Source organism: Canis lupus, chromosome 36, assembly GCF_011100685.1.
Source record: "Canis lupus familiaris isolate Mischka breed German Shepherd chromosome 36, alternate assembly UU_Cfam_GSD_1.0, whole genome shotgun sequence".
Lineage (NCBI taxonomy): Eukaryota > Metazoa > Chordata > Mammalia > Carnivora > Canidae > Canis > Canis lupus.
The window spans coordinates 29,170,611-29,198,301 of NC_049257.1; the positions used below are offsets into that span (position 1 = coordinate 29,170,611).

The 27,691-nt window shown below is 55.5% G+C and overlaps 1 protein-coding gene across 1 annotated transcript in view; it reads left to right on the plus strand.

Moving 5' to 3' along the window:
- Window positions 1-17,762: 17,762 nt before the first annotated feature.
- The window catches only part of ITGAV (integrin subunit alpha V), an 87,671-nt gene continuing 77,742 nt past the window's right edge, over window positions 17,763-27,691 (plus strand). The window contains exons 1-2 of the mRNA XM_038584523.1: window positions 17,763-17,776; window positions 20,523-20,675. Coding sequence (XP_038440451.1) covers window positions 17,763-17,776; window positions 20,523-20,675 — 167 coding nt within the window. The remainder of the gene's footprint in view (window positions 17,777-20,522; window positions 20,676-27,691) is intronic.

Consider the following 27,691-nt stretch of genomic DNA (forward strand, 5'->3'; position numbering starts at 1 on the left):
GGCCAGGTGGAGGAGGGTCAGGGCCAGGGGGAGGAGGGCCAGGGCCAGTGGGAGGAGGGTCAGGGCCAGGGGGAGGAGGACTAGGGCCCAGGTGGAGGAGGGCCAGGGACCAGGTGGAGGAGGGCCAGGGCCAGTGGGAGGAGAGTCAGGGCCAGGGGGAGGAGGACTAGGGCCCAGGTGGAGGAGGGCCAGGGACCAGGTGAAGGAGGGTCAGGGCCAGGGGGAGGAGGGTCAGGGCCTGGGGGAGGAGGACTAGGGCCCAAGTGGAGGAGGGCCAGGGACCAGGTGGGAGGGCCAGGGACCAGGTGGAGGAGGGCCAGGGCCAGTGGGAGGAGGGTCAGGGCCAGGGGGAGGAGGACTAGGGCCCAGGTGGAGGAGGGCCAGGGACCAGGTGAAGGAGGGCCAGGGACCAGGTGGAGGAGGGCCAGGGCCAGTGGGAGGAGGGTCAGGGCCAGGGGGAGGAGGGTCAGGGCCAGGGGGAGGAGGACCAGGGACCAGGTGAAGGAGGGCCAGGGCCAGTGGGAGGAGGGTCAGGGCCAGGGGGAGGAGGACTAGGGCCCAGGTGGAGGAGGGCCAGGGACCAGGTGGAGGAGGGTCAGGGCCAGGGGGAGGAGGGTCAGGGCCAGGGGGAGGAGGACTAGGGCCCAGGGACCAGGTGGAGGAGGGTCAGGGCCCCGGTGGAGGAGGGTCAGGGCCCGGGTGGAGGAGGGCCAGGGCCAGGAGGAGGAGCACCGAGGCCCCAGCTCCCTGCAACCCCATTCCGGGCCGGGAGTGGGGGCAAGTGCAGGCCTGCAGATCAGGGTGGAGCTGGGGCAAAGCCGGGGTGTCCTGGGTCCGCAGGGCCTTGGGGAGCCGCTCCCCACAGAGGTCGCAGGAATCCCGTGCAGATCCCGGGGCGCCTCCCTGCCCCAAGCCAGCCCGGCCTGGAAGGGTCAGCACCTGGGGGCTGCGGGACAGACGGACAGACTGGGACACAGGGGCGGCGCTGGCCCTGGAGACCCACCCCCTGCGGGCGACAGTGGGTGGGACCGGGCCCCCCCCACGGGCGACACCCGGAGCAGCCTTCACATTCGGTGACGTTTGCTAGAACCCGAGGCACCGTCCCCAGACCCAGAGGTGACCTGTGCAAGGACCCCCTGGGCCAGCACCGTGGAAGGGTTGACCTGAGAAATGCAAGAGCTATTTTGGCAGAAAACAAACAAACAAAACAAAACAAAACAAAACAAAACCAAAAACCAGGTCTTCTCTGGGAAGAGCACGGAATGGCAACGTGGGACCTGGGGGCTGTGCAAAGCTGAGCAAGCCCGACCCGGAGGGGACGAGGGAGCAGAGGTGCGAGGGCTCGGGGACAGCTGCTCAGTGGCCGCTCCCTCCGGGGACCGGGACGTTGGCCTGTTGGCCCCCAGCAGGGCCCCCCACCCCCGACCCCGTGGGATGGACGGCAGCCCCCCAACCCCCAGGGGACCTCCCTGTGTGCCGGGTCACCGTGTGGGGGCAAAGGCCTGCATGGGGCAGGCCCAGAGCCCAGGGGACAGCTTTGCCTTAGGTGTTAACTCATGAGCTTCAATAAAAACTTGAAATAATAATAATAATAATAATAATAATAATAATAATAATGCTAGAAGAAACCATTTAATGCGGGCCTGTCTTTCCTGCTGAAGGCCCCGAATTCAAGGGCGGTACTAGAAGCTGCCTAAGGTCGGCAGCGGACTTTGACCCAGGTGGAAGGTCTGGCCGGGAACCAAAGCTCTTTCCAGGGGACAGTGCAGCTCCCCGCAGGGAACGTGGGATAATTCACTTCCCGCAGTTTATTTCCGTCTAGAAAGGAGGCGGATTCAGGAGCAGCCTCGTCCTGTCCTCTTCAGGGCCGGGAACCAGCGAGCACCGTCCTGCGGTCTGTTCGGCGTTGCTTTTCTCTTACTTTGTTCAAGGCTTCCAGACTTCAGCCCGCGAGGCCCCGTGGTGTGATTCCTAGCACGGGGGCACATCCACTCTATTATGTACTTTTTAAAAAGGGGGATTTAAGTTTTATCATAAGAGCATGTACATTCCTGCCATAAATGGAAAACAAGAGAGAAACAGAATCATTGGCTATGAAAGGAAGGTACCTTGGAATGAATATAAAATAATGCCACTGGATTTTTAGTTGATACCGTCCGTCGTCCACTCAATATCCCTAATACAAGGCCGGCCCTTCTTTGTTAGAAAGGAAGGTTAGTGGGGCGCCCGGGGGGCTCCGGGGGTAAGCATCTGCCTTGGGCTCAGGCCGCGGCTCGGGATCCAGGGCTGAAGTCCCTGCACAGGGCTCTGAGCTCAGTGAGGAGCTTCTGCTGCTACACTTCCCGCATGGGTTACCACTGATGCCTCTTTTTATTAGGATTTTATTTACTCAGGAGAGACACGGGGAGAGGGAGAGAGAGAGGCCGAGACCCAGGCCGAGGGAAGAGCAGGCCCCGCGCAGGGAGCCCGACGAGGGACTCGATCCCGGGACCCCGGGGCCACGCCCTGGGCCGAAGCGGCCTCCACCTCTGCGCCCCCCTGCCCGGGCGTCCCCGTTGTCATTGGTGCTCAGCCCCGAAGTCCTTTAGGCTCCAGGCAGTCCCTGCAAGGAGTGCAAGAGGCCCGGGTGTGCTCAAACACAGGCAGCTCCTCCGCCTTGACTTGCCTGGGGATTCGATTCACGTCCTGGCTCCCGACCCGTCACCTATGGGGCTGTGGGCAGGTGTCGGTTTCCTCATTACTTGTTTCTTCGCGATGCCCTCAGCTTTGCTTTGCTCTTTCGAGAACGCCTTGGCGACTGGGGGCCTTCTGCGGTTCCGTATATTTACGGTCGGCTCCACGCCCAGCGCAGGGCCTGCACCGCCGACCCTGGGAGCGAGGATCCGTCCCTGCCTGAGGCAGCCTCGCACTCCTGGGGTTTATCTGTAAGGTCAGAGGAGCAGTAGCACTGGGGCTGTTGGACACGAGTACCGGCCTAGGGCAGGGCGCCGGGTGGCTCAGCCCTTACGCTTCTGACTCCTGCTTCGGCTCAGGTCATGACCTCAGGGTGGTGAGAGGGAGACGGAGCCTGCTTCGGCTTCTCTGGCCCTCTCCCGCCGCGCCTCCTCCCCCTCCCTCCATCTCAATAAATAAATAAAGAAACAGATAAATAAAAGGTCAAATGCGTATAGAAACACGTGCTTGGTGGATACTAGCTCAGTTAGCATCGAAAATGTGCATGAGCCTCTCTGGACAGCAGAATAAACTACCAGGATTTAGAGCAGAGCCGTTTTCAGGTGGCTGCTCTGTACGCAGGACCGGTCGGGTTGACGTCCCCCTCGGGGGGGAGGCCTGTTGCCCAAGAGCTGCTCTCCCCCAGGTTCCCCGAAAGGGCACCCTCAGGAGACAACCCACAGCTAACAGTCTGCAGAACAATCTGCCATCCACCCCCCAGTGGTCTTGTTGTGCCTCTTCGGAGCCAACTGTTGGTGTTGGCCGCCTTTCAACCTGCTGCTGGGGCCACCCCGGGCCAAGGGTGTGTGTGAGCTTCTTGGCCCCACGGGCATGGTGCCTTCTGGAGCTGGTGAGGGAGCCCGGTAAAGCGCAAAGTCTAGTCACAGACTCAACTGTTTGGACACGAGGTAGGAAGTTAAGCAGAGAACGCGATGGAGGGCACCGACGCGAGAAGAAAACGCACGATGAATGACACAGAGGAAAACAAAACAAAACAAAACAAAACAAAATAGGATAAAGTAAAAAAAAAAAAAAAAAAAGAAGCAACAAAAAACCCCCCAAAAACAAAAAGCCATAGGATAAGACTCGGCGTAAAATACAGGATACCCCAAAAGCATTCTTCAAGCTAAGCGATACTGCAGAAAAGATTGTGATTTGAGGGAAGACGGGCTAAAGATGGATGACACGAAAGTGACAGAACTAGAAAAAAAAAGAGGGAGGTTTTTGGCTACGAAGGCTTTTTTAGAAATTTCCCGTAGCTGACGTTTTGTTAGCACCTGTTCTGTGTACATCTGCTAGAGACACGCTACATTGTGACCAGTAGCTTTGAAGCCACTCTTTTATTTCTGTTGACATGTCTTTGGGTGGAAAACAACAAGAATGTAAAGATATGTTTTTCCTTCCTTAAGTCACATTCCTTGACTCCAGCCAAGCCTCGCACGGAGTCGCAGATGATAAATTCTGGTGTTTTCCAAGCCAGACTGACTCTGAGGGGGTGGCTGTTTGGTTTCCATTAGAAACGTGAAGAGAAGTAAATTATTCTAGGCCCACAGAAAAATGCGTGTCACAGACGTGAGATTTCCAAATCTGGAAAATATTTAGCGATCGAACAGTTCACATAATAAAACCCTAGCGCTTTTCCCAGTCGCGTCGGGAGCACAACTGAAAGCGGCCCCGGGGAAGAGACAATCCTCCACATTTCGGTCTCTCGGGACGATCGGTGAGGTGTGGCCATCGCCAGGCTGATCTTTTTTTTTTTCTGAAAGGCTCCGCTTCCCTCCCAGCCCAGTGATCCTCAGGATTAGCCCGCGTGACCACGGAGGAGCTTTCAGAGCTCCTGAGCCTGGCTCCCACCTGCAGCAACTCGGCTTTCATCCGGATGCCGGATGCCGTGGGGTTTGGGCATCAAGAGCTTTCGAATTATTCTAATATGCAGCCAAGGGTGAGAACCCCTGAAAGCCTGGCTGCGGAAAGGGGGGTGCAGGGAGCGGCACCCCTGCCCTCAGCTGGGAGCTGGTCCGGAACCCCCCCGCAGGCTGCTGCAGCCGAGTCTCCCCTTGGCCAACATCCCGGCGGATCTCCTGTGCACGCTCACGCCTGGGGCTCTGGGGCAGCGGCTCTGCAGGATGCGGGTCTTCGGCAGCGTTTCTTTCTTTGGTGTTACGCAGTGATTACGTGACTAATAGAGGATGAAAGGAAAACAGCTCGGCTTTTGGGCGCTAGAACTCAGGAAACAGACTTTCCTTTCCCTGACAGCCTGCGCCACGGTGGGCCACGGTGGACGGAGCCAAGGGAGCTTTGTGCGCTCGGGGCTCCCGCGGGGACTCCGGGATGCCTCAGCTGAACGTGAATTTCAGACAAGTGGTGTTTTGGGCGATTTTTTTGTAAAAAGTAGAAGTGGGCCAGAAGTGTTGGGGGGACAGGTGTCTACTAAAAATAGTCGTTCAGAGTCTCCATCCAAGCGTGACCAAGCATCCGGGACCGCCGTCGGCGCCGTCTGGCAGCCCCGCGGACATTCCCGGGCTGCCCCAGGGAGGGAGAGGAAATGAGACCATAGATGGCCAAGAGGCTGCCCCTGCGCCGTCTAGACTGAGGGACTCGGGTTTGTCACGCCGCCCAGACGCCCAGACGGCCGGGCCTGTGACTCAGCGCCGGGGGGAGAACTGGGGAGGGACTTGCTGACTCAGGGCGACAGAAGCCTTGGCAACCGCTTCCTTGGGTCCAAGCCAGAGGGGAGAAGCCTCCAGGGCAAATCCTAGGCTCCGGCCTACGAGACGCGCACCCGGGCCGCAGCCAAAGGCGAGGGCTCGTGGCCCCGTTGCCTGTGAGGGGACGAAGGACCGTTCGGTGGGGCCCTGTGCTTTGTCGCCGCCTGCCTCAGCCGCCGGGGGTTCCCTCAGGGTCGCTGCTGCCCGGGCCCGTCGAGGCCTCCTCCCAGGCAGGCTTGCGAGCAAGCGGCGCGGCTCCGAGCGGCCGGTGTCGTGGCCGGGGCGGCCCCCCTCGTCCCTGACCCACCGAGGCGGGGCCGCCGCCGTCCTCTAGTCTCAGACTCTGGGCCTGAGTCCTCGGTCCTGCACCGTCGCCGGCTTCAGGTGAGGCCTCTCGCCGCCAGGGACACCGCGAGGCCGCAGCTCCGGGAAGGGGGGACGGTCAGTGCCGCCGGCCACGGGCACATTGGTCGTCGCTGCTGGTTTTTAAATCTGGAAACTTTAATCAGAAAAATCCAGACAAAACAGCCGTGAACGTTTAGCGATTTTGTGCATTAATGACCTTTAAATGACGCCAGGGCCGAGGTTGAATTGGTCGAACGTGGGAGCGGACACGGGCTCGACGAGCCTGGCGCTCGGCTGCCACCTCGGCCTGGGGGCAGGAGCCCGAGGCCCGGGACCGCGTGGAAAGGAAAAAGAAGCCAAAGCGCGCAAATGCCACATTCGGGGAGCTCCGTGAGCGCTCCGGTGTCCGCAGACGTGGTGGCGGGGCTGCAAGTATTAGGCGCCTGGTGTGCACGGAGCTGCCCCTGCGGGGGGCGGAGGACACAGCCTAGGCCGCCACCACTGCCAGAGGGAGAGTCTCTTCCCGGGCTTCCACCTGCTCCGGCCCTGCAGCTGCCTCTCGCCCTGCGCCGGGACAGGGGACGTTGTGCCCCCGAAGCCTCGGCCTCAGGGGACCCCACGGCTTCCCCCGCTGGGAGCGGGCGGGGGGGAGGCTGAGGGGCCACGTGAGGAGGAGCGTGGAGGCCCGGAGGCCCCGGGGACAGCGACCCAGGAGACAGTCACGGAGGCCCCCTGGGACAGCGGTCCAGGTGACAGGCCTGGAGGCTGGGGGAGGCCCAGGGACTAGCGGCCCAGGTGACAGGCCCAGAGGCCCGGGGAGGCCCAGGGACAGCGGCCCAGGTGACAGGCCCAGAGGCCCGGGGAGGCCCAGGGACAGCAGCCCAGGTGACAGGCTCGGAGGCCCGGGGACAGCAGCCCAGCTGACAGGCCCATAGGCCCGGGGAGGCCCAGGGACAGTGGCCCAGGTGACAGGCCCAGAGGCCCCAGGAACAGCCTCCCTGGCCCCGGGGGACCGCGGCCTCCCCCAGCCTCCATGTCGAGGCCGAGGACCGTCTGGAGCAACAGGAACTAAATCTCCGCAGCCGAAGTTGTTGCTGTTGTTTCAGAAAAGCAGATGTCAGGTCCCCGCTGGATCCATCGTGCTGGGTTGACGGGCCTGGGCCGCCGGGTGGCAGGTGTCACCAGGGTCCCAGGTGCAGGTGCCCCGGGCCTGAGGACCTGAGGACCCAGGGCGAGGGCAGGGGCCCGGCCTGTGCGGAGCCTCTGCGGCACCACCTCCCGCCTGGAGACGTTGTGGCTGCAGCTCATGGGGCTTGAGCTGTTGGGTAAAGAGAAAAAAATCGCGGGTGCGTGCAGAGGGGGGCGCGGGGGTCACCCGGGCTTTATGGGCTTCAGGGCCCTCGGACCCCCCGAGTCCTGCTTGTATCCCTTCTCTTGGGAAAAGCGATGGAATGAGCTCATTGTTAGGGAAATCGTGCAAATATATCTGTGTTTTGGCACAGAACGTAAATCATACACATTGTAACAGGAGAAGATACAATATTTACAGCCTGAAGGCGAGAGTATTTTTTTTTTTTAATTTTTTTTTTTTTATTATTTATTTATGATAGGCACACAGAGAGAGAGAGAGGCAGAGACACAGGCAGAGGGAGAAGCAGGCTCCATGCACCGGAGCCTGATGTGGGACTCGATCCCGGGTCTCCAGGATCGCGCCCTGGGCCAAAGGCAGGCGCTAAACCGCTGCGCCACCCAGGGATCCCGTATTTTTTTTTTTGAGAGTATTTTGCTTATAAATTGGGATTACTTGTGTTCATGTCCGTATCTGTCAGGATGGCCTAGGATGTATGAAATTAACTCAAAAATCTCAGTGGCTTGACCCAACGAAAGCTTGTATTTCACTTTCTGGCATGTGAGCTAAATTTAGTAAAAAAAAAAAAAAAAATTGCAAACATAAGGTTTTTTCTTTCTTTCTTTCTTTCTTTCTTTCTCTGTATACCATGACAGCATGAGCAGAAAATAACACAAATTATGCTTTCTAGCCCATGAAATTCCTATAAAACTAGTAAGTTTCTGTGCGGGGTGGGGGGGGGAGACTAGAATAAGTTGTCTCTAAATATAGTAGCAACCGAAGCATGGTTAAACCAAGAAGCAATTTTCGGACCATTGCAGTCACATAACTGAGGAAATGACTTGTCACATTTGACATAGTTTCCACAATATCTAAAGACAAATTTATCACGTACCATCCAGAGAAAACCTTTTGAGCCAACATCCCATCGTGACTACACACACAAAAAAAATTATGCTAACGATCAAATAATTTTCACAACTGATCTAAGACTAACGAAACCAGATTTACAGAACTGTAGGAAGGACCAAGGGGTATGACAATATTTTTTAATCTAGGTAACTGACTGATACCAAAATTTAAGAATTTAGGGCACAATGGCAACAGGGTGGCTCCGTCACTTATGCGCCCGACTCTTGATTTCAGCTCTGGTCAAGGTCTCAGGGTTGTGAGATCGAGCTCCGGGGGGCTCCATCCTGGCCGTGGAGCCTGCTGGGGTTCTCTCTCTCCTTCAGCCCCGCTCCCAGCCCCCACCTCGGCTGTGCGCACGCTCTCTAAAAATGAATAAATAAGGGGACGCCCGGGTGTCTCAGTGGTCAAGCATCTGCTTTTGGCCCAGGTCGTGACCCCGGGGTCCCGGGATCGAGTCCTGCATCGGGCTCCCTGCATGGAGCCTGCTTCTCCCTCTGCCTGGGTCTCTCCCTCTCTGTGTATCTCTCATGAATAAATAAATAAAATATTTTTTAAAAAATTTGTAAAAATTAAAATAGAGGGAGGCCTCATGCAGGAAGGAAGGGGGTGGCACCCACGAGTGTCAGTGCGCTGGGAATCTGTCCTTCCCAGTGGTCTAGGCGCCTGCAGGTCTGTGATGCCCTCGGGGATGGAGTGTAGACCTCAGAGCGGGGGTGGCGGGCGCAGACGCATTTAGAAGCCGGGTCTATCCATTCCCGCCGGGGCTGCAGCAGGTGAGGCCAGGGACTGCGAAGTGGGCCTGCGCACCTGCCTTCCCAGGACCCAGCCCCAGCCCAGGGGCCCCACAGCCCGCGCAGCTGGTGCAGGTTGGAGCCCACGCGGAGACAGACGCTCCAGCAGTGGAGGCGCCCATCCCTGCACACGTCCACGGCCTCCCAGGGAAGCCATCCCCACCCCACCCCCCTACCTCACAGTTTTTAAAGATTTTGTTTATTTGAGGAAGAGGGAAAAGGAGAGGGAGAGAGGGGAGAACAGGAGTGGAGAGGAGAGGGAGAGGCAGGCTCCCTGCTGAGCTCGGGTCCCAGGACCCCGGATCCCGACCTGAGCCCAAGGCGAATGCTCACCCCACAGGCCCCCCAGGCGCCCCTACAGTAACTGTTTGAAGATTTGGTCGATGATAAGGGAATCCTAAACTGCAATAGATTAAGTGGCTGGAAATAGGATAAAACAAAGTTAGCCTGGTTTCCTAAAGAATCTCGTTCGGCTCAGAGCACCATTACTGTAACCACCTCCATAAGGGTAATCATTTTTATTTCTAAGACTGAAAAGGAAAAAAAATAAATAAATAAAACAACTACAACTACCTCTAGAAATACCTTTAGGCTTCCCAACAATGCTGAACATGCACCAAGCCTTTTATTTAACTCTCCTACGTTTCTGCGAGTGAGGCCTAATGCAATTATGTGATTAAGAGCTCTGCGTGTGACTGCTTAGTGAATGTAATCGTTTCCTATTAAATCTAAATAGTCAACATTTGGTGAAAATCCCCTGGCAGACCTTTCAATAATGACTGAAAGGTGGAAATCCTTCATTAGGGTTTAAGCTTTTAGAGGAAGTAAGAGTGGAGAGTTTAGAAAACCCCCCAAATGAATCATTTAAAAGGAACCAAACTGGTAAAGGCACCGGCTGATCCCAGAGAATTGCTCACAAGACCTTAACTCACATTTGCTTTATTAACACCCACACTTGACAGAGCTTCCGGGAACTTAGAAGACCCTATTAGACACTAAAAAGTGAACTGATTTGGATCACCAGGAAATCTGTTGGGCGCCCGGGGGGCTCCCTGGGTTGTGCGTCCAACTCTGGACCTTGGCTCAGGTAAGGATCTCAGGGTCATGCGATCGAGCCCCACACCGGGCTCCGCAGCGGGACGGAGCCTGCTTGGGAGTCTCTCCCTCTCCCTCTCCCTCTCCCTCTCCCTCTCTTCCTCCGTCACCCACCACCACCCCCCTCAGGCGCTCACTCTTTCTCTCTAAAAAAAAAAGAAGAAAAAAGAAAACTGTCAGACAACGCTTCTGTTTTAGCTCCTTGAACAAAGAGGAGGAGTGGCCAATATATCTAGAATCATTTCTATCAAATCGGGTAAAAACACAAATATTTGGTGCTCAAAATTTAAATTTATTCCTTGAGGCATTAAGGTGGGAAATATCTGCTGGGGTTAGGTTAGTCCGGGTGTCCCTGGAGCCCCCAGGAGCCCCCAGGAGCCCCTGGAGCACCTGCTTAGACTAAGGGGAGGCGTAGTTTTGTGCCGTTGAGGATACTGTGCGTGTTTGGTGGGTTCAGGGTCGTCAGCAAGCCGGACGTGCTGGGAGGCTCGGCCCATGCCCTGAGCTGCCAGGCGTGCGTCCTCGTGTCCCTTCGGGCAGCCCGTCCGTGTCTCCCGCATCAACTGTACAGAAACTGCAGGGAAGGAGTGCTGGCCCCACGGTCGCGGGCCTCTTCTAAGAGCTGGGAGCGCCACCACGCTTCCGTCTGTCAGTCTGTCTTTTTTTTTTTTTTTTTTTTTAAGATGTGTTTCTGTACTCAGAAGCGAGAGAGAAAGTGGAGGGAGGCCGGATGGCGAGAATCTCCACGCGGACCCAAGGGCGAAGCCCAACGACGGTGGGGCCCGGTCCCGGGGCCCAGGAGCCCACGGCCTGAGCCAAACCAGGCGCCCCCTGAGCCCCAGGTGCCCCGCCAGCCCACGACTCCCCGACGTCTTCCCGTCACCTGTAAGGAAGCTGGGCAATGCTTTCGGCTTCAGTGGCTCATTTCTGTTTCCAGCTACACACTGTGGCCGCCACACGCCGCAAGGATTTGCTGAGCAACAGGAGGGCCCGAGCGTCCTGGGGAGTCCGGCCGCCCGCCCCGGTGCTCCGCCTGCGGCTGGCCCGTCACATCGGTCCCCTCCTTCACATGGGAAAGCGGGCGGGTGACCGTCAGGAGCAAGGGCTGGGACGGGGCTGACCCTAGGGCCCGTTGCTCCTAGACGTTCCCTGGGACAGAACTGTCCTATCGACACAATCCTTATCCGTATTCCTGTTACTCTCTACAGTGTCCCAGTTGGGTAATAAATTATGTGGTCACCTTGGCTATGTGGACCGTCGGGGACGTATGTCGCACTTGCCGGCTCTGTGACCCTCATGGCAGATGGTGGCAAACGGCATAACCTCGCTAAGCTCGTCCTGTTAGTTATATGTCACTCAGCAACAGATTATCCCCTAAAACGCCTTTTTTTTTTTTTAAATTTTTGGACTTGAAATATATTTTTAGGGATCCCTGGGTGGCGCAGCGGTTTGGCGCCTGCCTTTGGCCCAAGGCGCGATCCTGGAGACCCGGGATAGAATCCCACGTCGGGCTCCTGGTGCATGGAGCCTGCTTCTCCCTCTGCCTGTGTCTCTGCCTCTGTGTGTGTGTGTGTGTGTGTGTGTGTGTGTGTGACTATCATAAATAAAAAAAAATAAAACTAAAAAATTTAAAATAAAAAAAATTAACAAAAAAAAAGAAATACATTTTTATCTTGAGTTTTGTCCTTCATGTTTTATGGAATAAAAAGTTCGGCCTTTTTATTGCATGAAATTAGAATTGGGACAGGTGGGGGGGCTGGAGGGGGCTGCCCCTACCCCGGCTCCTGGTCAATGACACCTCACTTCTTGTTGCATAATTTCTGGCATCTTCCTGCCTGCAATGCTGGCTCTGTCAGCATCCCGGAGAGGAGGAGGGAGAGGAGGAGGGGATCACACGCTCAGCGTCACGCTTGGAGAATTGTCATTCTGGAAGGACTGGAGGAAGTTCCCTCCGAGGAGGAAGTCCCGGGTTTCTGTGCATCAGTCCTTGAAGAGCAGCTTCGATGGATAACGTCTAGCTCCGGCGCTCTTGAGCTTAGAGGGGGCCGGGGTGCGATCAAAGGAAGGCCAGACTGGGGAGAGGGACCCGCTTTGAAGACGACTCCCTTAGGTGGCTGTTGGGAGCCATGTGGGCCGCTCCCTGGGCTTGGATGTCCCTCCCAGAGGGCATCCGGCTGCCCAGCGGAGAGAGGGCAAAGGAAGCCACGTGCCGCCTCTGACCTAGTCCACAGGAGCGCGTGGTCGCCTCGGCACCCTCGGCATTAAACGCCCTTCACGAAATCCAGCCCACGCTCCAGAGATGGGAAGTTCTGTTCCACGTCTTGAAGGGATCGTATTTTATTTTATTTTTAAGATGTTATTTATTTATTTATTTGGGATTGAGAAAGAGAGGGTGAGAGATGGAGAGAGAAAGAGTGAGACGAGCTGGGGAGCAGCGTAGAGGTGGAGGGACAGAGAGAATCCCAAGCCGACTCCAGGCCTAGTGCAGGACCCTGAGATCCTGACCTGAGCCCAGATGAAGAGTTAGACACTTGGGATCCCTGGGTGGTGCAGCGGTTTGGCGCCTGCCTTTGGCCCAGGGCGTGATCCTGGAGACCCAGGATCGAATCCCACGTCGGGCTCCCTGCACGGAGCCTGCTTCTTCCTCTGCCTGTGTCTCTGCCTCTCTTTCTCTCTGTGACTGTCATAAATTTAAAAAAAGAAAAAAAAGAGACGCTTAACCGACTGAGTTATCCGGGGGGTGCCCTGAGGGGAGGATACTTTAAACTTTTAAAACTGTTTTTTTTTTTTTTTTTTAATTTTTTTAAGTAGGCTTCAGGCTCAATGTGGGGTTTGAACGCGCGATCCTGAGATCTAGCGTTGCATGCTCTACCAACTGAGTCAGCCCGGTGCTCCCCAAGGGAGCGTATTTTAACATCACCATCCTTATGTTCTCATCTGTAAAATGAGGTAAAGTCACCCACGTGCAGAAATTGCATTTTATGAAGAGGCATCATCCACATACAGCATTTTAAGAGCACTTGGCACATAGTAAAGTATGTCCCTTAATAAGTTGAAGCTGAAAAATAAATAAATAAATAAATAAATAAATAAACGCTGCCATCAGAGCTTGAATTACCAAGAAGAATTAGGTATGACACCTGCCAGGAACTTAGAGTTTAATGAAACACATACTTAAGTCAATAATAGCAGCTTCAATTTATTTATTTATTTATTTTTCAGCTTCAACTTATTAAGGGACATACTTTACTCTAAGTTCCTGGCAGGTGTCATACCTAATTCTTCTTGGTAATTCGTCTTGGTAATTCAAGCTCTGATGGCAGCGTGGGGCATATAGGGGATCCAATGAATAAATGAACACATAACATATATTTTTTAAAGATTTTATTTATTTATTCATGAGAGACCCAGAGAGAGAGAGGCAGAGACCCAGGCAGAGGGAGAAGCAGGCTCCATGCAGGGAACTCGATGCAGGACTCGATCCTGGGACCCTGGGGTCATGACCTGGGCTGAAGGCAGATGCTCAACCGCTGAGCCACCTGGGTGCCCCCAAATAACATGTTTTTTGATAAGGCCAGTGTAAATGGAATGAGTCGAAAGAAAACCAATGCAATAGTCATAGGAATAAATTTATGTTTTATTTGTGTTAAAAACCAGATTTACATAGCTCTTTATATAATAGGGCACGTAAGGGTGGATGCCGGTGTATACTAAGTTCTGTAACTTCAGTAACATTCACTGATATAGGATTCTATGATCGCATTATACAGTATCATACTTTAATAGTATTACATGGGTATGATAATATCACTTTCTTATGTTCTTGATATCAAAATTTCTCCTGAAGCACCTGGAGCCCGACGTGGGATTCGATCCCGGGTCTCCAGGATCGCGCCCTGGGCCAAAGGCAGGCGCCAAACCGCTGCACCACCCAGGGATCCCTCTTATGTTCTTGATATCAAAATTTCTCCCGAAAACTCGTGTTTTGTAGACATATGCCTAGCTATGCCTTTTCGATATATGGAATTTATTTTTACTTACTAAAAAAATTTCGATGATCCTAGGGTGACATATCACTAAATAACAGTAAGACCAAAGCATGTATCTAAGGAGAAGAATTCCAGGAACTATACACCCAGAATATACATACACAGTCTAAAAATGGTGTGCTTTGTCATTAATGATATTTTCTTGCCATTTTTTTCCAAGGAAAAAATAAATACATGCCCAAGTGTGTGGACTGTAGTTCTTAAAGGTCTTCTGATTATGACTGTTTATATTTATCATCCATCTGAGGGGAAAAAGAATTAGAAGTTTTGAGTTATAATCTCCAGTCAAGGCAAGGCTACATTTACGCAAAATGATTAGTAGGAGGAAAGTATTAGCAATCATTTATCAGGTGCCAGAGACATTTAAAATTGTACCATGATTCCTTTTATGACTCATGATATAAATAAAGCAGAGTGTTCTTTTGAAACTGTGTTTTTTCGGTGTATTATCTTTAGAAATGTGTCTGCTAATTCTGAACATATCACAGACACTCTGCTTTCTATAGCTAAGCCTCCAATTTGACTTTTCAGCGATAGAAGAGTAATTTAGACAGCATTACCCTTTTCCAAACATGGATTTTTTTTGTACGACAAGGGCTTTACTGAGAAATGTGGCCTGTCCCTCAGCACACATCAACACCTCAAGCCTCTAAAACAAGCGAAATCCTCTTCGGTGGTTATAACGTAAAAGGACACTGTAATCTTTTTTTTTTTTTTTTTAGGACACTGTAATCTTTAATTTAAATAAAATAACACACACAGCTTTCCTTTTACATTTTCACAACACGTTGATTATTTGAAGGGAAATTCTGAAAGCCACCAGAAGTAGAGAATGCCGAGGGGCGCTTGGTTGGCTCAGTTATAAGAGCGAGAGACTCTTGCTTTTGGGGTGGTGAGTGTGAGTCCCCATTAAATAAATAAACTTAAAAAAAAATGCCTATCTTGAGGGCGCAGTAGTGCTTCACAACGAGATGCCGAGAACTCCAGCAACGCAGAGGACATTTCTCGTCATCCGTGATTAATTTTTATCTCCTTCATAAGCCCCAAATCCTAATCCCAAAATGCAACCGGGAATGAAAAGCAGCTACGAATCTCAGAAACACAATTCTAGATAAAGTCAAAATCCTTTTAAAATCCTTTTCTTTCCCTAGCCATGCAATGACCGTACCAGATATTCTTGGGCTTTTCTACTCGTTGAAAAGCACACGCGTTCATTCACTTACGCAAGAATACTTACCCACTTATTACCTTCACGTGTTCAGTTTGTCAAGGCGACCATGGCCTTTTTGCTCTCACCCTCATTTATCTCTCCTTCAGTAAATACTTCTTGGTTTCTTGCAGCTCAGTAGGAATCTGCTGGGCTCTGAACAGTTAGGGGTGCAGGTAGGATCAGCAAGCTCCCTACAGGTTTGTGGGGCATGCCTCAGTAAGGCTGAGGGGGCAGCACGCTGCGTCCCCCGCGGGATTGTACAGACAGTTCTTCAGCAAGGATCTTAGTGGTTTCTTTGAAATGCCAACATTATGGGAGGTTATATAAATTAAGAAGGCACAGCTCTTATTTTTAAGGAACTGACCATTTCACTGAGAAAAAAAATAGAGATGCCTGAAAACATCAAGAATTAATATTCAATAGGATTTCTTTCGAATGCTGTCAGAAACACCAGGAAATAAGTACAAGAATAATTAAATGTTAAGTTGTGAGTGGATTAGATTTGGAAGTACAAGTTATTTTAAAAAGAAAGTGGGGGGGGATCGCTGGGTGGCTCAGTGGTTGAGCACCTGCCTTGGGCCCAGGGAGTGACCCCGGGGTCCCGGGTTCGAGTCCCACGTCGGGCTCCCTGCATGGAGCCTGCTTCAACCTCTGCCTGGGTCTCTGCCTCCCTCTCTGGGTCTCTCATGAATAAATAAGTAAAATCTTTTAAAAAATAATAAATAAAAAGAAAGGAGGAACTGAAGCGATGTAAGACTTCCCAGAAAGGATGAGCCTTGAGGTGAACGCAGAGGTCTGGGTGGAACTGGGGTGGGAGAGAAGGTGAAAGAAGGTATTCCAGACTGAAAAAAAAAAAAAACAAAAATAAAAATAAAAATAAAAACCACCCCAGAACCTGAGGCACAGAGGAAGGGGTGTGCATGGTGCATCCGAGGAGACCTGCCGGGTCCTTACCTTACCCAAGCTTCCTGCCCCCCAAGCTCTGCTCCCTCCGGGCACAGAATTCCAAAGGGCTTGTTTTTCTGTTTCCAAGGTTTAAAGTTAACTTTGTGTGTTGGGACTTCTGATTTGGTGTTTTGAGTCTCAGTTTTCTTTCTTTTTTTTTTTTAAGATTTTATTTATCTATTTATTCATGAGAGACATAGAGAGAGAGAGAGAGGCAGAGACACAGGCAGAGGGAGAAGCAGGCTCCATGCGGGGAGCCCGATGGGGGACTCGATCCGGGGTCTCCAGGATCACGCCCTGGGCCTAAGGTGACGCTAAACCGCTGAGCCACCCGGGCTGCCCATGGCTGGATATTTATAATGTAAGTTTGACTCTAGTGGAAACAATATATTTTATGCATAATTTGTTAATCCACTTACTTTCTCTTTACATTTGAGGTTATGGAGTGATATCATTAGTAATTTTTAATATGGGTGCTTATACATATTACATTCTTAGGATTTTTAAACAAAAGCAATCAATATGGTTATTTCAGTTTTACTATTGGTAAAAGTAAACCATGGTATTAAAAGGAAGAGATGAACATATCAGGACCAGGTTAAGTGGGAAAACTAAAAGCACGTTGGAGAGAAAAGAGATAGTGAAATGTTTTCTATTCATTAAGCTAGAGACGAGACAGTGAGTATTTTCAGTCTTCAGGGGATAAAAAAATCAAAAGAAGCTTCTTGGATAGCAAATATTTCTGTTAAGCAATAAGCTATAAAGGTTAAACCATTTATTTATTTATTTATTTATTTATTTATTTATTTTTTCAGGTTAAACCATTTAAAGACAAAACCAAACACAAGACAGGAGGAGAGTCGCGTATTTGTTTTTGACACCTCGAAAGATTCGTCACCTTTGTCTTGCTCTTTCAACAGGAGAACTAAGATATTTCCACATTTTCCCCACCATTTATCTGAACCCGAAGTTTGTGGCTAACTTTTGCTAGTATAGGGAAGGGAGGTCTGATCTGAAGGCAACAGATGATTGATTCCTGCTGATATGAAAATGTTATGGGGAGGATTAGACCCGTAAATGAGGACCGGGACCATTTTCCCCTTTTCATTTCCAATGTTCATGGATATGAGCCAGTGCATCCTCAGGGGGCATCTTCATTCTGCCTCGCAGCGGGAAAGATACCTGAATGAGGCCCAGGTGACTTCATTTCCTGGGGCTATGAACTCCCACGCCAGCTGGCCTGAGGAGGTCCCAGACGCCCCAGGTTCTCAAGCACGGGGAAGGCCTTGGCGACCATCACTAATTCCCTTCCTTGTCCACAAGGATTCGTGATGTTGAAAAAATCATTCCATCTCCTAGAGAATCAGTTTCTTTGTCTTTCCACTTGGGCTACTACTAATAGAACCTATCTGATAGGATTTTATGACTAAGGAGTGATTTAGTACGTATCAAAATGCTTAGCACAGTGTCCAGCATATGAGTAAGCTTGATGCAATTGTTAAGTCTCTGGACAGTAGGATTAATGCCATTAAGTCCAGGGTTGAATGCTAAGGATACAAAAACAGCAAAGCATGGTTCTTAATGGGCTTCCTGGGGGACCTGAGGACACCTGACACACATCTAGAAAGAAAAGTAGGAAATAGCTCGATGGAGGACCTGGTGTAGGTTTGCATGTGGCGGGCGGAAGAAGGCTGGGGAAGTGGTCCAAGAGGAGGGCCAGTGTTTTCTAGGAAGCTAGAGCGCTGTGAACCAAGATGTCAATCTCGGGGAAACTTCCAGTTTCCCCGCAGCTGGCTGGGAATCTTTTCTTATCTTTTCAGATAGGATAATGCAGCACACGGGGTGGGCGGGGGAGTGGGGATGGAAGCCGGAGAAGCCAAGTAAATGTCCCTCATTAATAGCTGGGGGAGGAGAGGCAGGAGAGAGTCAGCCAACAAAGGCAGGGGGGACCCTCCCCAGTTGAGTTCAGTGGGTTCGAGCCTCTGGGGAGATGGAGAGTAGGAAGCCGGGATTGCAGACGGGCTTCCCGAGTCATGAACCGAGTCCCCCTTGGTGCTGGGAGATAAACATTTGAAATTCCTCTTAACATTATTTTGGAGTAATGGGAGTGTGCTTTGGGGTGCACAGAGACAAAGCCCCGGGGGGGCCAGCTGGGCTGTGGTTGGTGAAGGAACTGCTGGGTAGGTCCTAGGCCTCCAAGAGCGAGAATACAGGCCTAGTGTCGTGCACATTCACTATCACGGCCCTACTAAGTCCTAGGGGTATGGATGGCAACGAGTAGCCGAGTAGCGCTCAATCCCAGGGGTAGGTGCCATCATCCATCCCATTTTAGAGACAAGGCCACCGAGGCTCACAGAGCTAGTACTGAACGAACCCAGGAATTGAATTCAGGCATTTGCATTTACAGAAACGAAGGGAATCGAGCTTCTAAGTAAAGGACGGCATTGGTAGGGGGTAAAACCCCAAGTCAGGATCCTTTTCTACTGATATTTTATTGGGTCTGTAAGAAAGTGATTACCCTGAAGGTAGCAGATGTATTGTTATCCGGGTCTGGTAAGTGGGGAAAGTGTGACAAAGCAGTTAAGGGGTGTCACCGGATGGAGGGAGAGGCCCAGCTCCACCCCCATGGAATGCAACCCGGGTTTCCCTGTCTCGGGCACATCCCCGCTGCCTGGGCCCACGCGGACCAGAGAAATCCCTGGTGCGAGGCCTGCCTGCCGGGGCGGTGAGGCCCCTCCTGCGCGGGCCGACTTCCAAGGGCGCTGACCCGGCTCTCAAGGACCAGAAGCCCCGCGGGGTGGTGCGTCCCGGTGCACCTGCAACGCGGTGGCGGGAAGGGGCGTCCCCATTCCCGGGTATGGGGCAGGGTCAGGGTCAGGGCGCCACGCGGCCACTCCTTTAGGGACCTGCCTGCCGGGCCCTGCTCTGTGACACGCGGCCCAGGGTTTCGCGGCACAGCTTTCAGTCGAATTCAAGGCAGTCGAATTTAATAGATCCAGTCAAATTTAATGCAATTAAGTAGTAGGAGTTCGGATTGGGCATTTCATTTCCCTTTTGGTCCTGTTCCTTCGGGGAGGAAACGAGAGCTGGGAGCGCACCGCAAGGAGCGAGCTGCACGGCCCCGGCAGGGCCCTGGCCGCACCCCTGGGTGCAGGTGCCCCCCCTCGGTGGAAACCCCGACGCGTACTGGGCGGCGCACACGTGGGCTCGTGCACTGGGGACTGGGGACTGGGGACGGGGCGGGGCGGGGCTGCCGCCGGAGACCCCTGCTGCCACCCTATTCCTGCCACCCCTCCGGCCTCCGGGAGCTCGGGGCGGAGTGCGCGGGTGGGGGGGAGGAGAGTGCAGGGGGGGCAGTGCGGGGGGCGGGGGAGTGGAGGGGAGGGGAGCGCGGGCGGGGGCGCGGGGTCGGGCGGGAGGAGTGCTGGGGGCCCCCTCCGCCCCCTCCGCCCCCTCCGCCCCCGGACCTGGCTCGGGGCCCGTCCGACTGCGCGGCCGCCGCCGGGGCTCCGGGCGCTGGGCCTTGGGCAGCCGCAGCTCCGCGCCGCCCCGACCGCCGGGCTCCCACGGGCGCCCCGCCCCCTGCACTTCCTCCCGGCCCCCTCCCCCTCCCCCTGCCCCTCCCCCTCCCGCGCTCAGGCCCCGCCCACCGCCCCCCCTCCGCCCCCCCTCCGCCCGGGGGCCGGAGCGCTCTCCTCCTCCGCTTCCTCCCGACGGGCCCGCCCCCTCCCCGCCCCTCCCCTCCCCTCCCCTCCCCTCCCCTCCCCTCCCCTCCCCGCTCAGGCCCCGCCCCCCTCCCTGCGCCCCGGGGCCGGAGCGCCCCGTCCTTCGCGTCCTCCGCGCCGGCCCTCCCTCCCCTCCCCCCCCTCCCCCCGGCCCCTGCCCTCCGCCTCCCAGCCCCTCCCCCTGCCCCCTGCCCGCCGGCCCTCCCGTCCCCAGCCCTCCCCGCCCGCCGCGCTCAGGCCCCGCCCCGCCTCCCGGCGCCTCCTGGCCCGAGCGCCCGCCCCCCGCGCCGGCCCTCCCCTCCCCTCCCCTCCCCTCCCCCCAGCCCTCCCCCCCGGCCTTGCTCGGGCCCCGCCCTCCCCCCGCCCCCTCCCTGCGCCCCGTCCTTCGCGTCGCCCGGGCCGGCCCTCCCCTGCCCTCCCGCCCCGGCCCGCCCCGGCCCTCCCCGCCCGCGCCCCGAGGCCCGCCCGGCGCCCCCCGCCCCGCGCAGTCGGGAGCCGGAGCCCAGACGCCGAGCGGCCGAGCGGGAGGCCGGCGGGCCCGACGCCGCAGTCCCCGCCCGCCCCGCCGCCCGCCCCGCCGCCCGCCCCGCGCCCCGGGAGGGCGTCCGGCCTCGGGCCCCGCGCGCTCCCCTGGGGCCATGTCCCGGCCGCCGCGCCCCCGCCCGCCGCTGCCGCTGCCGCTGCCGCTGCCGCTGCTGCTGCTGCTGCCGCTCGGCCTCCTGCCGCGCCCGGGCCGCGCCTTCAACCTGGACGCGGACGGCGCCGCCGAGTTCGCCGGGCCCCGCGGCAGCTACTTCGGCTTCGCCGTCGACTTCTTCGTGCCCAGCGCGTCCTCGTGAGTGGCCGCCGGGGCCCGCGGTCCGTCCGTCCGTCCGTCCGTCCGCCCCCCCTCCGGCCGCGCCCCTCCGCGCCCCTCCGCGCCCACGGCTGCAGCCACCCGGGCCCGGGCCCGCGGGACCCCGCGCCGCCTCCGCTGCGGCCCGACCTGGGGCGCGGGTGCGGATCCGGTTGCGGGTCCGGGTGCGGGTCCGGGTCCGGGTGCGGGTCCGGGTGCGGGTGCGGGTCCAGGTGCGGCCCGGCCCGCCTCCCTCCGCCCCGCCGCTCGGGGCGCCCCGCGCCTGCACCCCTGTGCCCGCGAACGGGCCCCGCCTCCAGCCCCTTCCCGTCCGGTCCGAGCCCCCCACCTCCACTCCCGCTCCGTTCCTCCACCTCCTCCCCCTACCTCCAGCCCCTGCCCCTCCCCTCCCGTCCCAGCCCCCCACCTCCTCCCCCCCACCCCCACTCCCCTCCCGTCCCCCCGCCCCTCCCCCCACCTCCATCCCCCTACGCCCTCCCATTCCCCCAGCACCCCCCACCTCCAGCCCCCAGCACCCCCCACCTCCGAGCCCCCACCCCCGCTCCCCTCCCGTCCAACCCCCCACCTGGCGTAGTACCTTCTCTGCCCCGGGACCTGGGACCTTTGCACACCTGGGGGGGGGGGGCTGAGCCGACGAAGGGAATGTGCCAGGTGTTCTTTATAGTGATTCGTGGTTGGGGTCGTCGCGGGGGGTCGCCCCAGGTCGCCCCAGGTCGCCGGGACCCTGCGGGGCTGAGACTTCAGCTCCGTCCTGGAGCCGCGCTGGCCCCCACCTGGCCCCCACCTGGCCCCCACCTGGTCCCCACTGGCGGGCGCTGACGTCACGCCCCCCCCCCCCCCCCGGAGCCCGGGGAACACCGGTCCCTGCCCGTGGCCGCCCCGCGAGGTCTGCACCTCCACCCGCAAAGCTGCTCCGGCCTCGCTGGTGCCGAGTCCCGCCTCCTTCCCCGCGCCCGGTGGAGGCGGCGCTTTTCCGGGGAGGAGGGCGGATGCCTGGATGCTCAGCGCGCGCCGGGCACCGGCCCCCGACCCGTTCCTGCCCGATTTGAGGAGGATCTAAGCACTTTGTCGGGCCTGTTGTTGTGCATCGTCCTTCGGTTTCGGTGCCGACCCCCGCACCAGGGAGGAGGCTGGAAGCGGTTACTGGAAACCAGACCTTGTTTTCTGTAGCGAGCTCAGTTTTTTTGTTTGTTGTCCCCATTCTCAGGGCTTTCCGTTGAGCGCACATGTTCCAGAACGGGGGGAAAAAACAATCAACTTGGGCAGCATTTTTGAGCCTTCTCGTTCGATTTGATCATTTTTGTCAGCCTTACCTGGTACCTGAAAGCCTGTGTGTTTCCAGCTGTTTTTAGGTGTGTGCCCGCGTGGTACAGGCCCCCTTACGTGTACTTTGTGCAGGAATTCTACAGGTTTGAAAATACGCTTTGTGTTTCATCAAGAGTCGGTACTTAAATTAGCAAGAGTTAGCACTTACATGCTCTAGTGGATGGAATGTTTTGCAAATGGTGGGAGTGATCCTGGGCAGCCCTCTGGGCTCAGCAGGGTAAAGATAAGGACACGATAAAGGTCAAGTGTGGTCGCTAAGGAAAACGCAGTAGTGTTGCACTGTTGGTGAGATGTGTGCTGGTTTTTTTTGTTTTTTTTACTTATTTATTCATGAGTGACACAGAGAGAGAGAGAGAGGCAGAGACACAGGCAGAGGGAGAAGTAGGCTCCATGCAGGGAGCCCGACGTGGGACTCGATCCTGGGTCTCCAGGATCAGGCCCTGGGCCAAAGGCAGGCGCCAAACCGTTGAGCCACCCAGGCTGCCCTGTGCTGTTTTTGATTACAAGGCTGGATGCCTGATCTTTGACTAGTCGCTCTGGTCCTTGAATATATTAGGAACCGACAGGTTTCATGACCTCCGGGTGGCCTTCAGGGGTAAGGTGATCTTGAACTTGGTTTGATCCCATAGAATATTTTGAAACGTTTACCCATGACTTTGTAACTGATGGACAGCTGAGCTCTAGATGTAGCCTACCTTAAAAAAATACACATCAATCTTGAAGATTTTTTTTTACATTTAAACAAAGACTTCTGCTTACTGAGCTTTTCAGATTTTAGCAAAGATTCATGTAAAATTATGCTTAATTTTGTAAAAGATACTTTTAAACTTAAGCACTGAGGATGCATCCATTTATATTAGCAGCTGCGTTTATTGTTGCTGTTATTTGGTGTGATGATAAACTTCTAAAAGAAAAAATATCCACATCATAAAAAAAGTATTTGCTAATTAAAGGTTTTTTTCTTGGGCAGCCCGAGTGGCTCAGCGGTTTAGCGCCTGCCTTCGGCCCAGGGCGTGACCCCGGGGTCCTGGGATCGAGTGCTGCGTCGGGCTCCCTGCGCAGGGCCTGCTTCTCCCTCTGCCTGTGTCCCTGCCTCGCTCTCTCTCTGTTTCATGAATAAATAAATAAAATCTTAAGAAAAAAAAAAAGATTCCTTTCTTCCGAAGGAAGAATTCCTGGATTAATGAGGAGCAACAGTAACGAAGACTTCTATGGCCTCTCATTTTCCTTGGTGCCCGTTGGGGCGCCTGTATCCCGAGCGCCCTGGCTCTGGCTTCCTGCTCCTGCCGTCATCTCCGGGTTGTGAAATCCAGCGCTCTGTCGGGCCCCGTGCTCGGTGCGGGACTCTGCTTGGGATTCGCTCTCTCCCTTTCCTTTTCCCCTCCCCCTGCTTGCTTGCATGCCAACTTTTTCTAAGATAAGATAAAATCTTTAAAAAATTTAAGTTCCCACAGGTATTATCTTAGGTTCATTTTTGTTCAAAAAAATCGATATTATTTCCATATTGTTGTGAAAAGTAAAGAATCACTGTTTCTTTTTGTGTGTGTTTCTTTAAAAATTTTTTTATTTATTTATTCCTGAGAGACCCAGAAAGAGAGGCAGAGACACAGGCAGAGGGAGAAGTAGGCTCCCTGCAGGGAGCCCGATGCGGGACTCGATCCCGGGACCCCAGGATCGCGCCTGGGCCGGAGGCAGGTGCTGAACCACTGAGCCCCCCCCAGGTGCCCCTGAATCACTGCTTATTAAAGAAAACAGAAAGTGAATTACTAAGGAAAAACATTAAGGGGATTCCTCAAGGAAATTCCTCCAGTCCTAGGTTTAAAATGAAAAGTCACAAAAATTGCGATTTAAAAATTCTGAAAACTAAGCGTCCCATAATTTTTTTTTTCTTGTATACATTGATTTCCGATGACTAGATTGCCAAACTTACATAGAATTTAAAGATCACATATAGGCCATGAAGTGAAGTCAACGTTTTTCTTATGGGGAATAATTGGAGAAATTAAAAATTGCGCCCTCGCTTTAATTGCGAGCGCCGTCTCCTTGGCGTGCCGCGCTCTCCCGAAACTCACGGTCCCTTTTACTCACACACTTGGCTCTGGAGCGCAAAGCCCTGGGGGGAGCAGGGACGGATCAGCTCTGTATTAGGATTAAGGTCACTGAGGCCACAGGGATTTTCAGGCCTTGTTTGTTAGGGTGGATTGGTGTGGGGTGGGAGGCAGGGCGGGATCCAAGTCAGGGCATGGAATTCAAGTTCCATTTAATTTTCCTATTCAAGTTTTAAATTTTTAGGAAGAAAGTACTGGGGCGATTTTCTTGTTCGTTCTTCACACGCGAGTTCTCGCGGTCTCGTTTTACATCTGCATCTTCTCCCCCCTGACCAGCAGCGCCCGGTTGGGATTCTTGCCCCCCCCCTCCGCCCCCGTCTCCCCCGCCACGGGGTTAGGTAACCCCCGGGCGCGTCCCTGGAGCACCCACTCCTGGTTCCTGCTCGGGTGGGGTCTCAGGGGCTGCAGCCCGGAGGCCAGGCGGCGGCTCTCGTCCCTCTGCTCCCCCCTCCCCGCCCCCGCTCTCCTGCTCTAATAAATAGATGAAACTTTTATTTTTTAATTTAATTTTATTTTTTTTAAATGAATTCTTTAGAAAAACAGGTGCTAGTGGAGCTTTATTTGCAGTTTATTTGTGCTCCCTTGAACGGGGACAAGGGGGTGGGCGCGGCCAGGCCGCCGGGGGACCTGGCAGGACAGTCGGGGACCCCCTCCCCCCCCCCGCTCGGCACCCGCGGGGCTCTCCATGACCCATGCCCAGCTGCCCTGGCAGCGGCTCCGCCGGAAGCTAGCGCTGCGCCTCAGGCCCGCGGCCCGCTCCTGCCCGCCCGGCCGACTGCCCGCCGCGGCTCCGGCACCGGCTGGGGCCCTGCGCCGCTAGCGCCTGCTCTCGGTCGCCCGGGGAGTAGTTGCGCCGTCCTCCCTCTCGTCTTCTGTTTCTCTGGGCCTCTGCTGTGCTCCCCCGATCCTCGTCAGCGATTAGTCACAGGACAGAAGGTCCCAGAAGTTTCCCTCGTCCCCGGGCCTTGCGTTCCCCTCTGCGCCCCACTTCGCCGTGGGCCCCCTTCCTTCCGCGGGGCCTCATCGGGCCTCCGAGCTGCGGGCCCTGCGGCTGCATCTCTCTGAAGCATCTCGTGGGTCTCGTCTTCTCTGATGCCTCCTGACACTGCCCGCGGCCTCCCGGGCCCACCGAGGCCCGCCGTGTCCGCCGATGCCCACTGAGGCCCACTGATGCCCACCGAGGCCCACTGAGGCCTGCCGATGCCCACCGAGGCCCGCCGGGCCTGCTGATGCCCACTGAGGCCCACTGATGCCCACCGATGCCCACCGAGGCCCGCCGGGCCTGCCGATGCCCACCGAGGCCTGCCGTGTCCACCGATGCCCACTGAGGCCCGCTGATGCCCACTGAGGCCCACTGAGGCCCACCCAGGCCTGCCGATGCCCACCGAGGCCCGCTGGGCCTGCCGATGCCCACTGAGGCCCGCTGATGCCCACCGAGGCCCACTGAGCCCACCCAGGCCTGCCGATGCCCGCCGATGCCCGCCGAGGCCCACTGAGCCCACCCAGGCCTGCTGATGCCCACTGAGGCCCACTGATGCCCGCCGATGCCCACCGAGGCCCACCGGGCCTGCCGATGCCCACCAAGGCCTGCCGTGTCCGCCGATGCCCACTGAGGCCCGCTGATGCCCACCGAGGCCCACTGAGGCTCACTGAGGCCCGCAAGCTCCCGGCCATTGCGCGCTGTTTCCGCCCCGGCCACCTCCAGGGCAGTGACTCCAGCTCATTCCCGCGCCCCGGGGCCCTGGCCCTGTGGCCCTTGGCTCTTACCGTGAGTGACCGGCAGGTGCACGCTACGGCCTTCTCGTCCACGTGGCTTACGCCTGATGACGCCCGAGCTTTATAAGACGTTCGAAAAGAGAGAACGTGCAGAGGTCACGGTTACCGTGCCTGTTCTATATCATAGAACTGTTGACTTTGTGGCATTCATTTTTTTTTTTTTTTTTTAATGAAAAGCGAACCTGAGACTGGAATTAGAGCCAAGGAAACCCGCTGGTGCTGCGTAAACACACTGTGTTCTACAGATGTATGTGATAGTTTTTCAAAGGTTGACGTTGCTGGAGGCTCATTCATTGCTCAGCCCATGGTCCGCCAACTGCACAAAACCTGCTTTATGTTGGAGGAGTCGGTGCCCAAAGCAGCCAAATAACTTGGTTCATTTGGACGGTTTTAAAAAACGCCCTGGCCGTTGTTTGGTTGCGTCCCCTTGGCCGTGAGGTCACGCTCCGAAGCACCTGCCCTTCCAGAAAGCACACCTTGCTGGGACGGGCCCGCGGGCGCCCTCCGGGTCGTCTCGGTCCGTCCTCTTCCTTCCCCCATCCCCGTCTCCCCTTTCTGTCCTCTCTCCCCTCCTGCTTTTCCACCCTCCGCCCCCTCCCTCTACCTCTTTCTGCTACACCCCTCCGCCCCCAGCCCTTTAGCTTGTAGAGTTTATTGGCGTGATGTCCCTCAACAGTGCGCTCGTGTGCGTAGACCATCAGGTCGAGGGCAGGTAATGGAAATGTCTCATTTGAGGAGGATGGTGAGGATGGGGATCCTGATGCCGTTCTCGGGTCCACGGTTTGGAGGGAGAGGGACTGAGTCCAGAGAAGGCTGCAGGCTTGCGGGCCCGAGTTGCCCAGCGTCACGTGTTCACCGCTCGGCAGTGAAATAAATCTCTGCAAGTCTCCACTCCCCCCCCGTACCTTCTGCAGCTCCTCACTGGTGTCAGCAAATGTTGCAAGTTCCCTGTTTGGTGCTCTTCTTCCTTTTTTTTTTTTTTTGGTCTGTTGAGATCTTGCATTTTAGTTAATTAGTGGTCTTTTGAGGAAGCGGGAAAAAGAAGGCCCTCCCCCTTTTTAAAAGATTTTATTTATTTATTCATGAAAACACAGAGAGGCAGAGACACAGGCAGAAGGAGAAGCAGGCTCCATGCAGGGAGCCCGACGTGGGACTTGATCCCGGGACCCCAGGATTACACACTGGGCTGAAGGCGGCGCTAAACCGCTGAGCCACCCGGGCTGCCCTTTACCTGTCAATTTTTATTTATTTTTTAATTTTATTTATTTTTATTTTTTGTCTCTTTTTTTTGTCCTTTTTTTAAATTTTTTTAAATTATTTATGATAGTCACAGAGAGAGAGAGAGAGAGAGAGGCAGAGACATAGGCAGAGGGAGAAGCAGGCTCCATGCACCGGGAGCCCGACGTGGGATTCGATCCCGGGTCTCCAGGATCGCGCCCTGGGCCAAAGGCAGGCGCCAAACCGCTGCGCCACCCAGGGATCCCATCTTTTTTTTTTTTTTTTTTTTTACCTGTCAACTTAAGTGACTTTCCTTGAACGCTGCTTATGTCGGCGAAGATGAATCGAGTCGCCCTGCTTTGAAGGAAGCCGTTGGCCGCCGCGCAGGAGGGCGGGCTCCAAAAGCCCCTGCAAGCTGTCCCGTGGGGTTGCTGCGAGCCACGGCCCCAGAGGCGACCCGTCCTCACCGGGACCCCAGCTGTGATCCGCAGCGCGGGGATCCCGTGTGGACCTGGGCTCCTGTTGCGCGTCTTAGGACTGTTGCAGGAACGGATCCGGGGCCTTTTC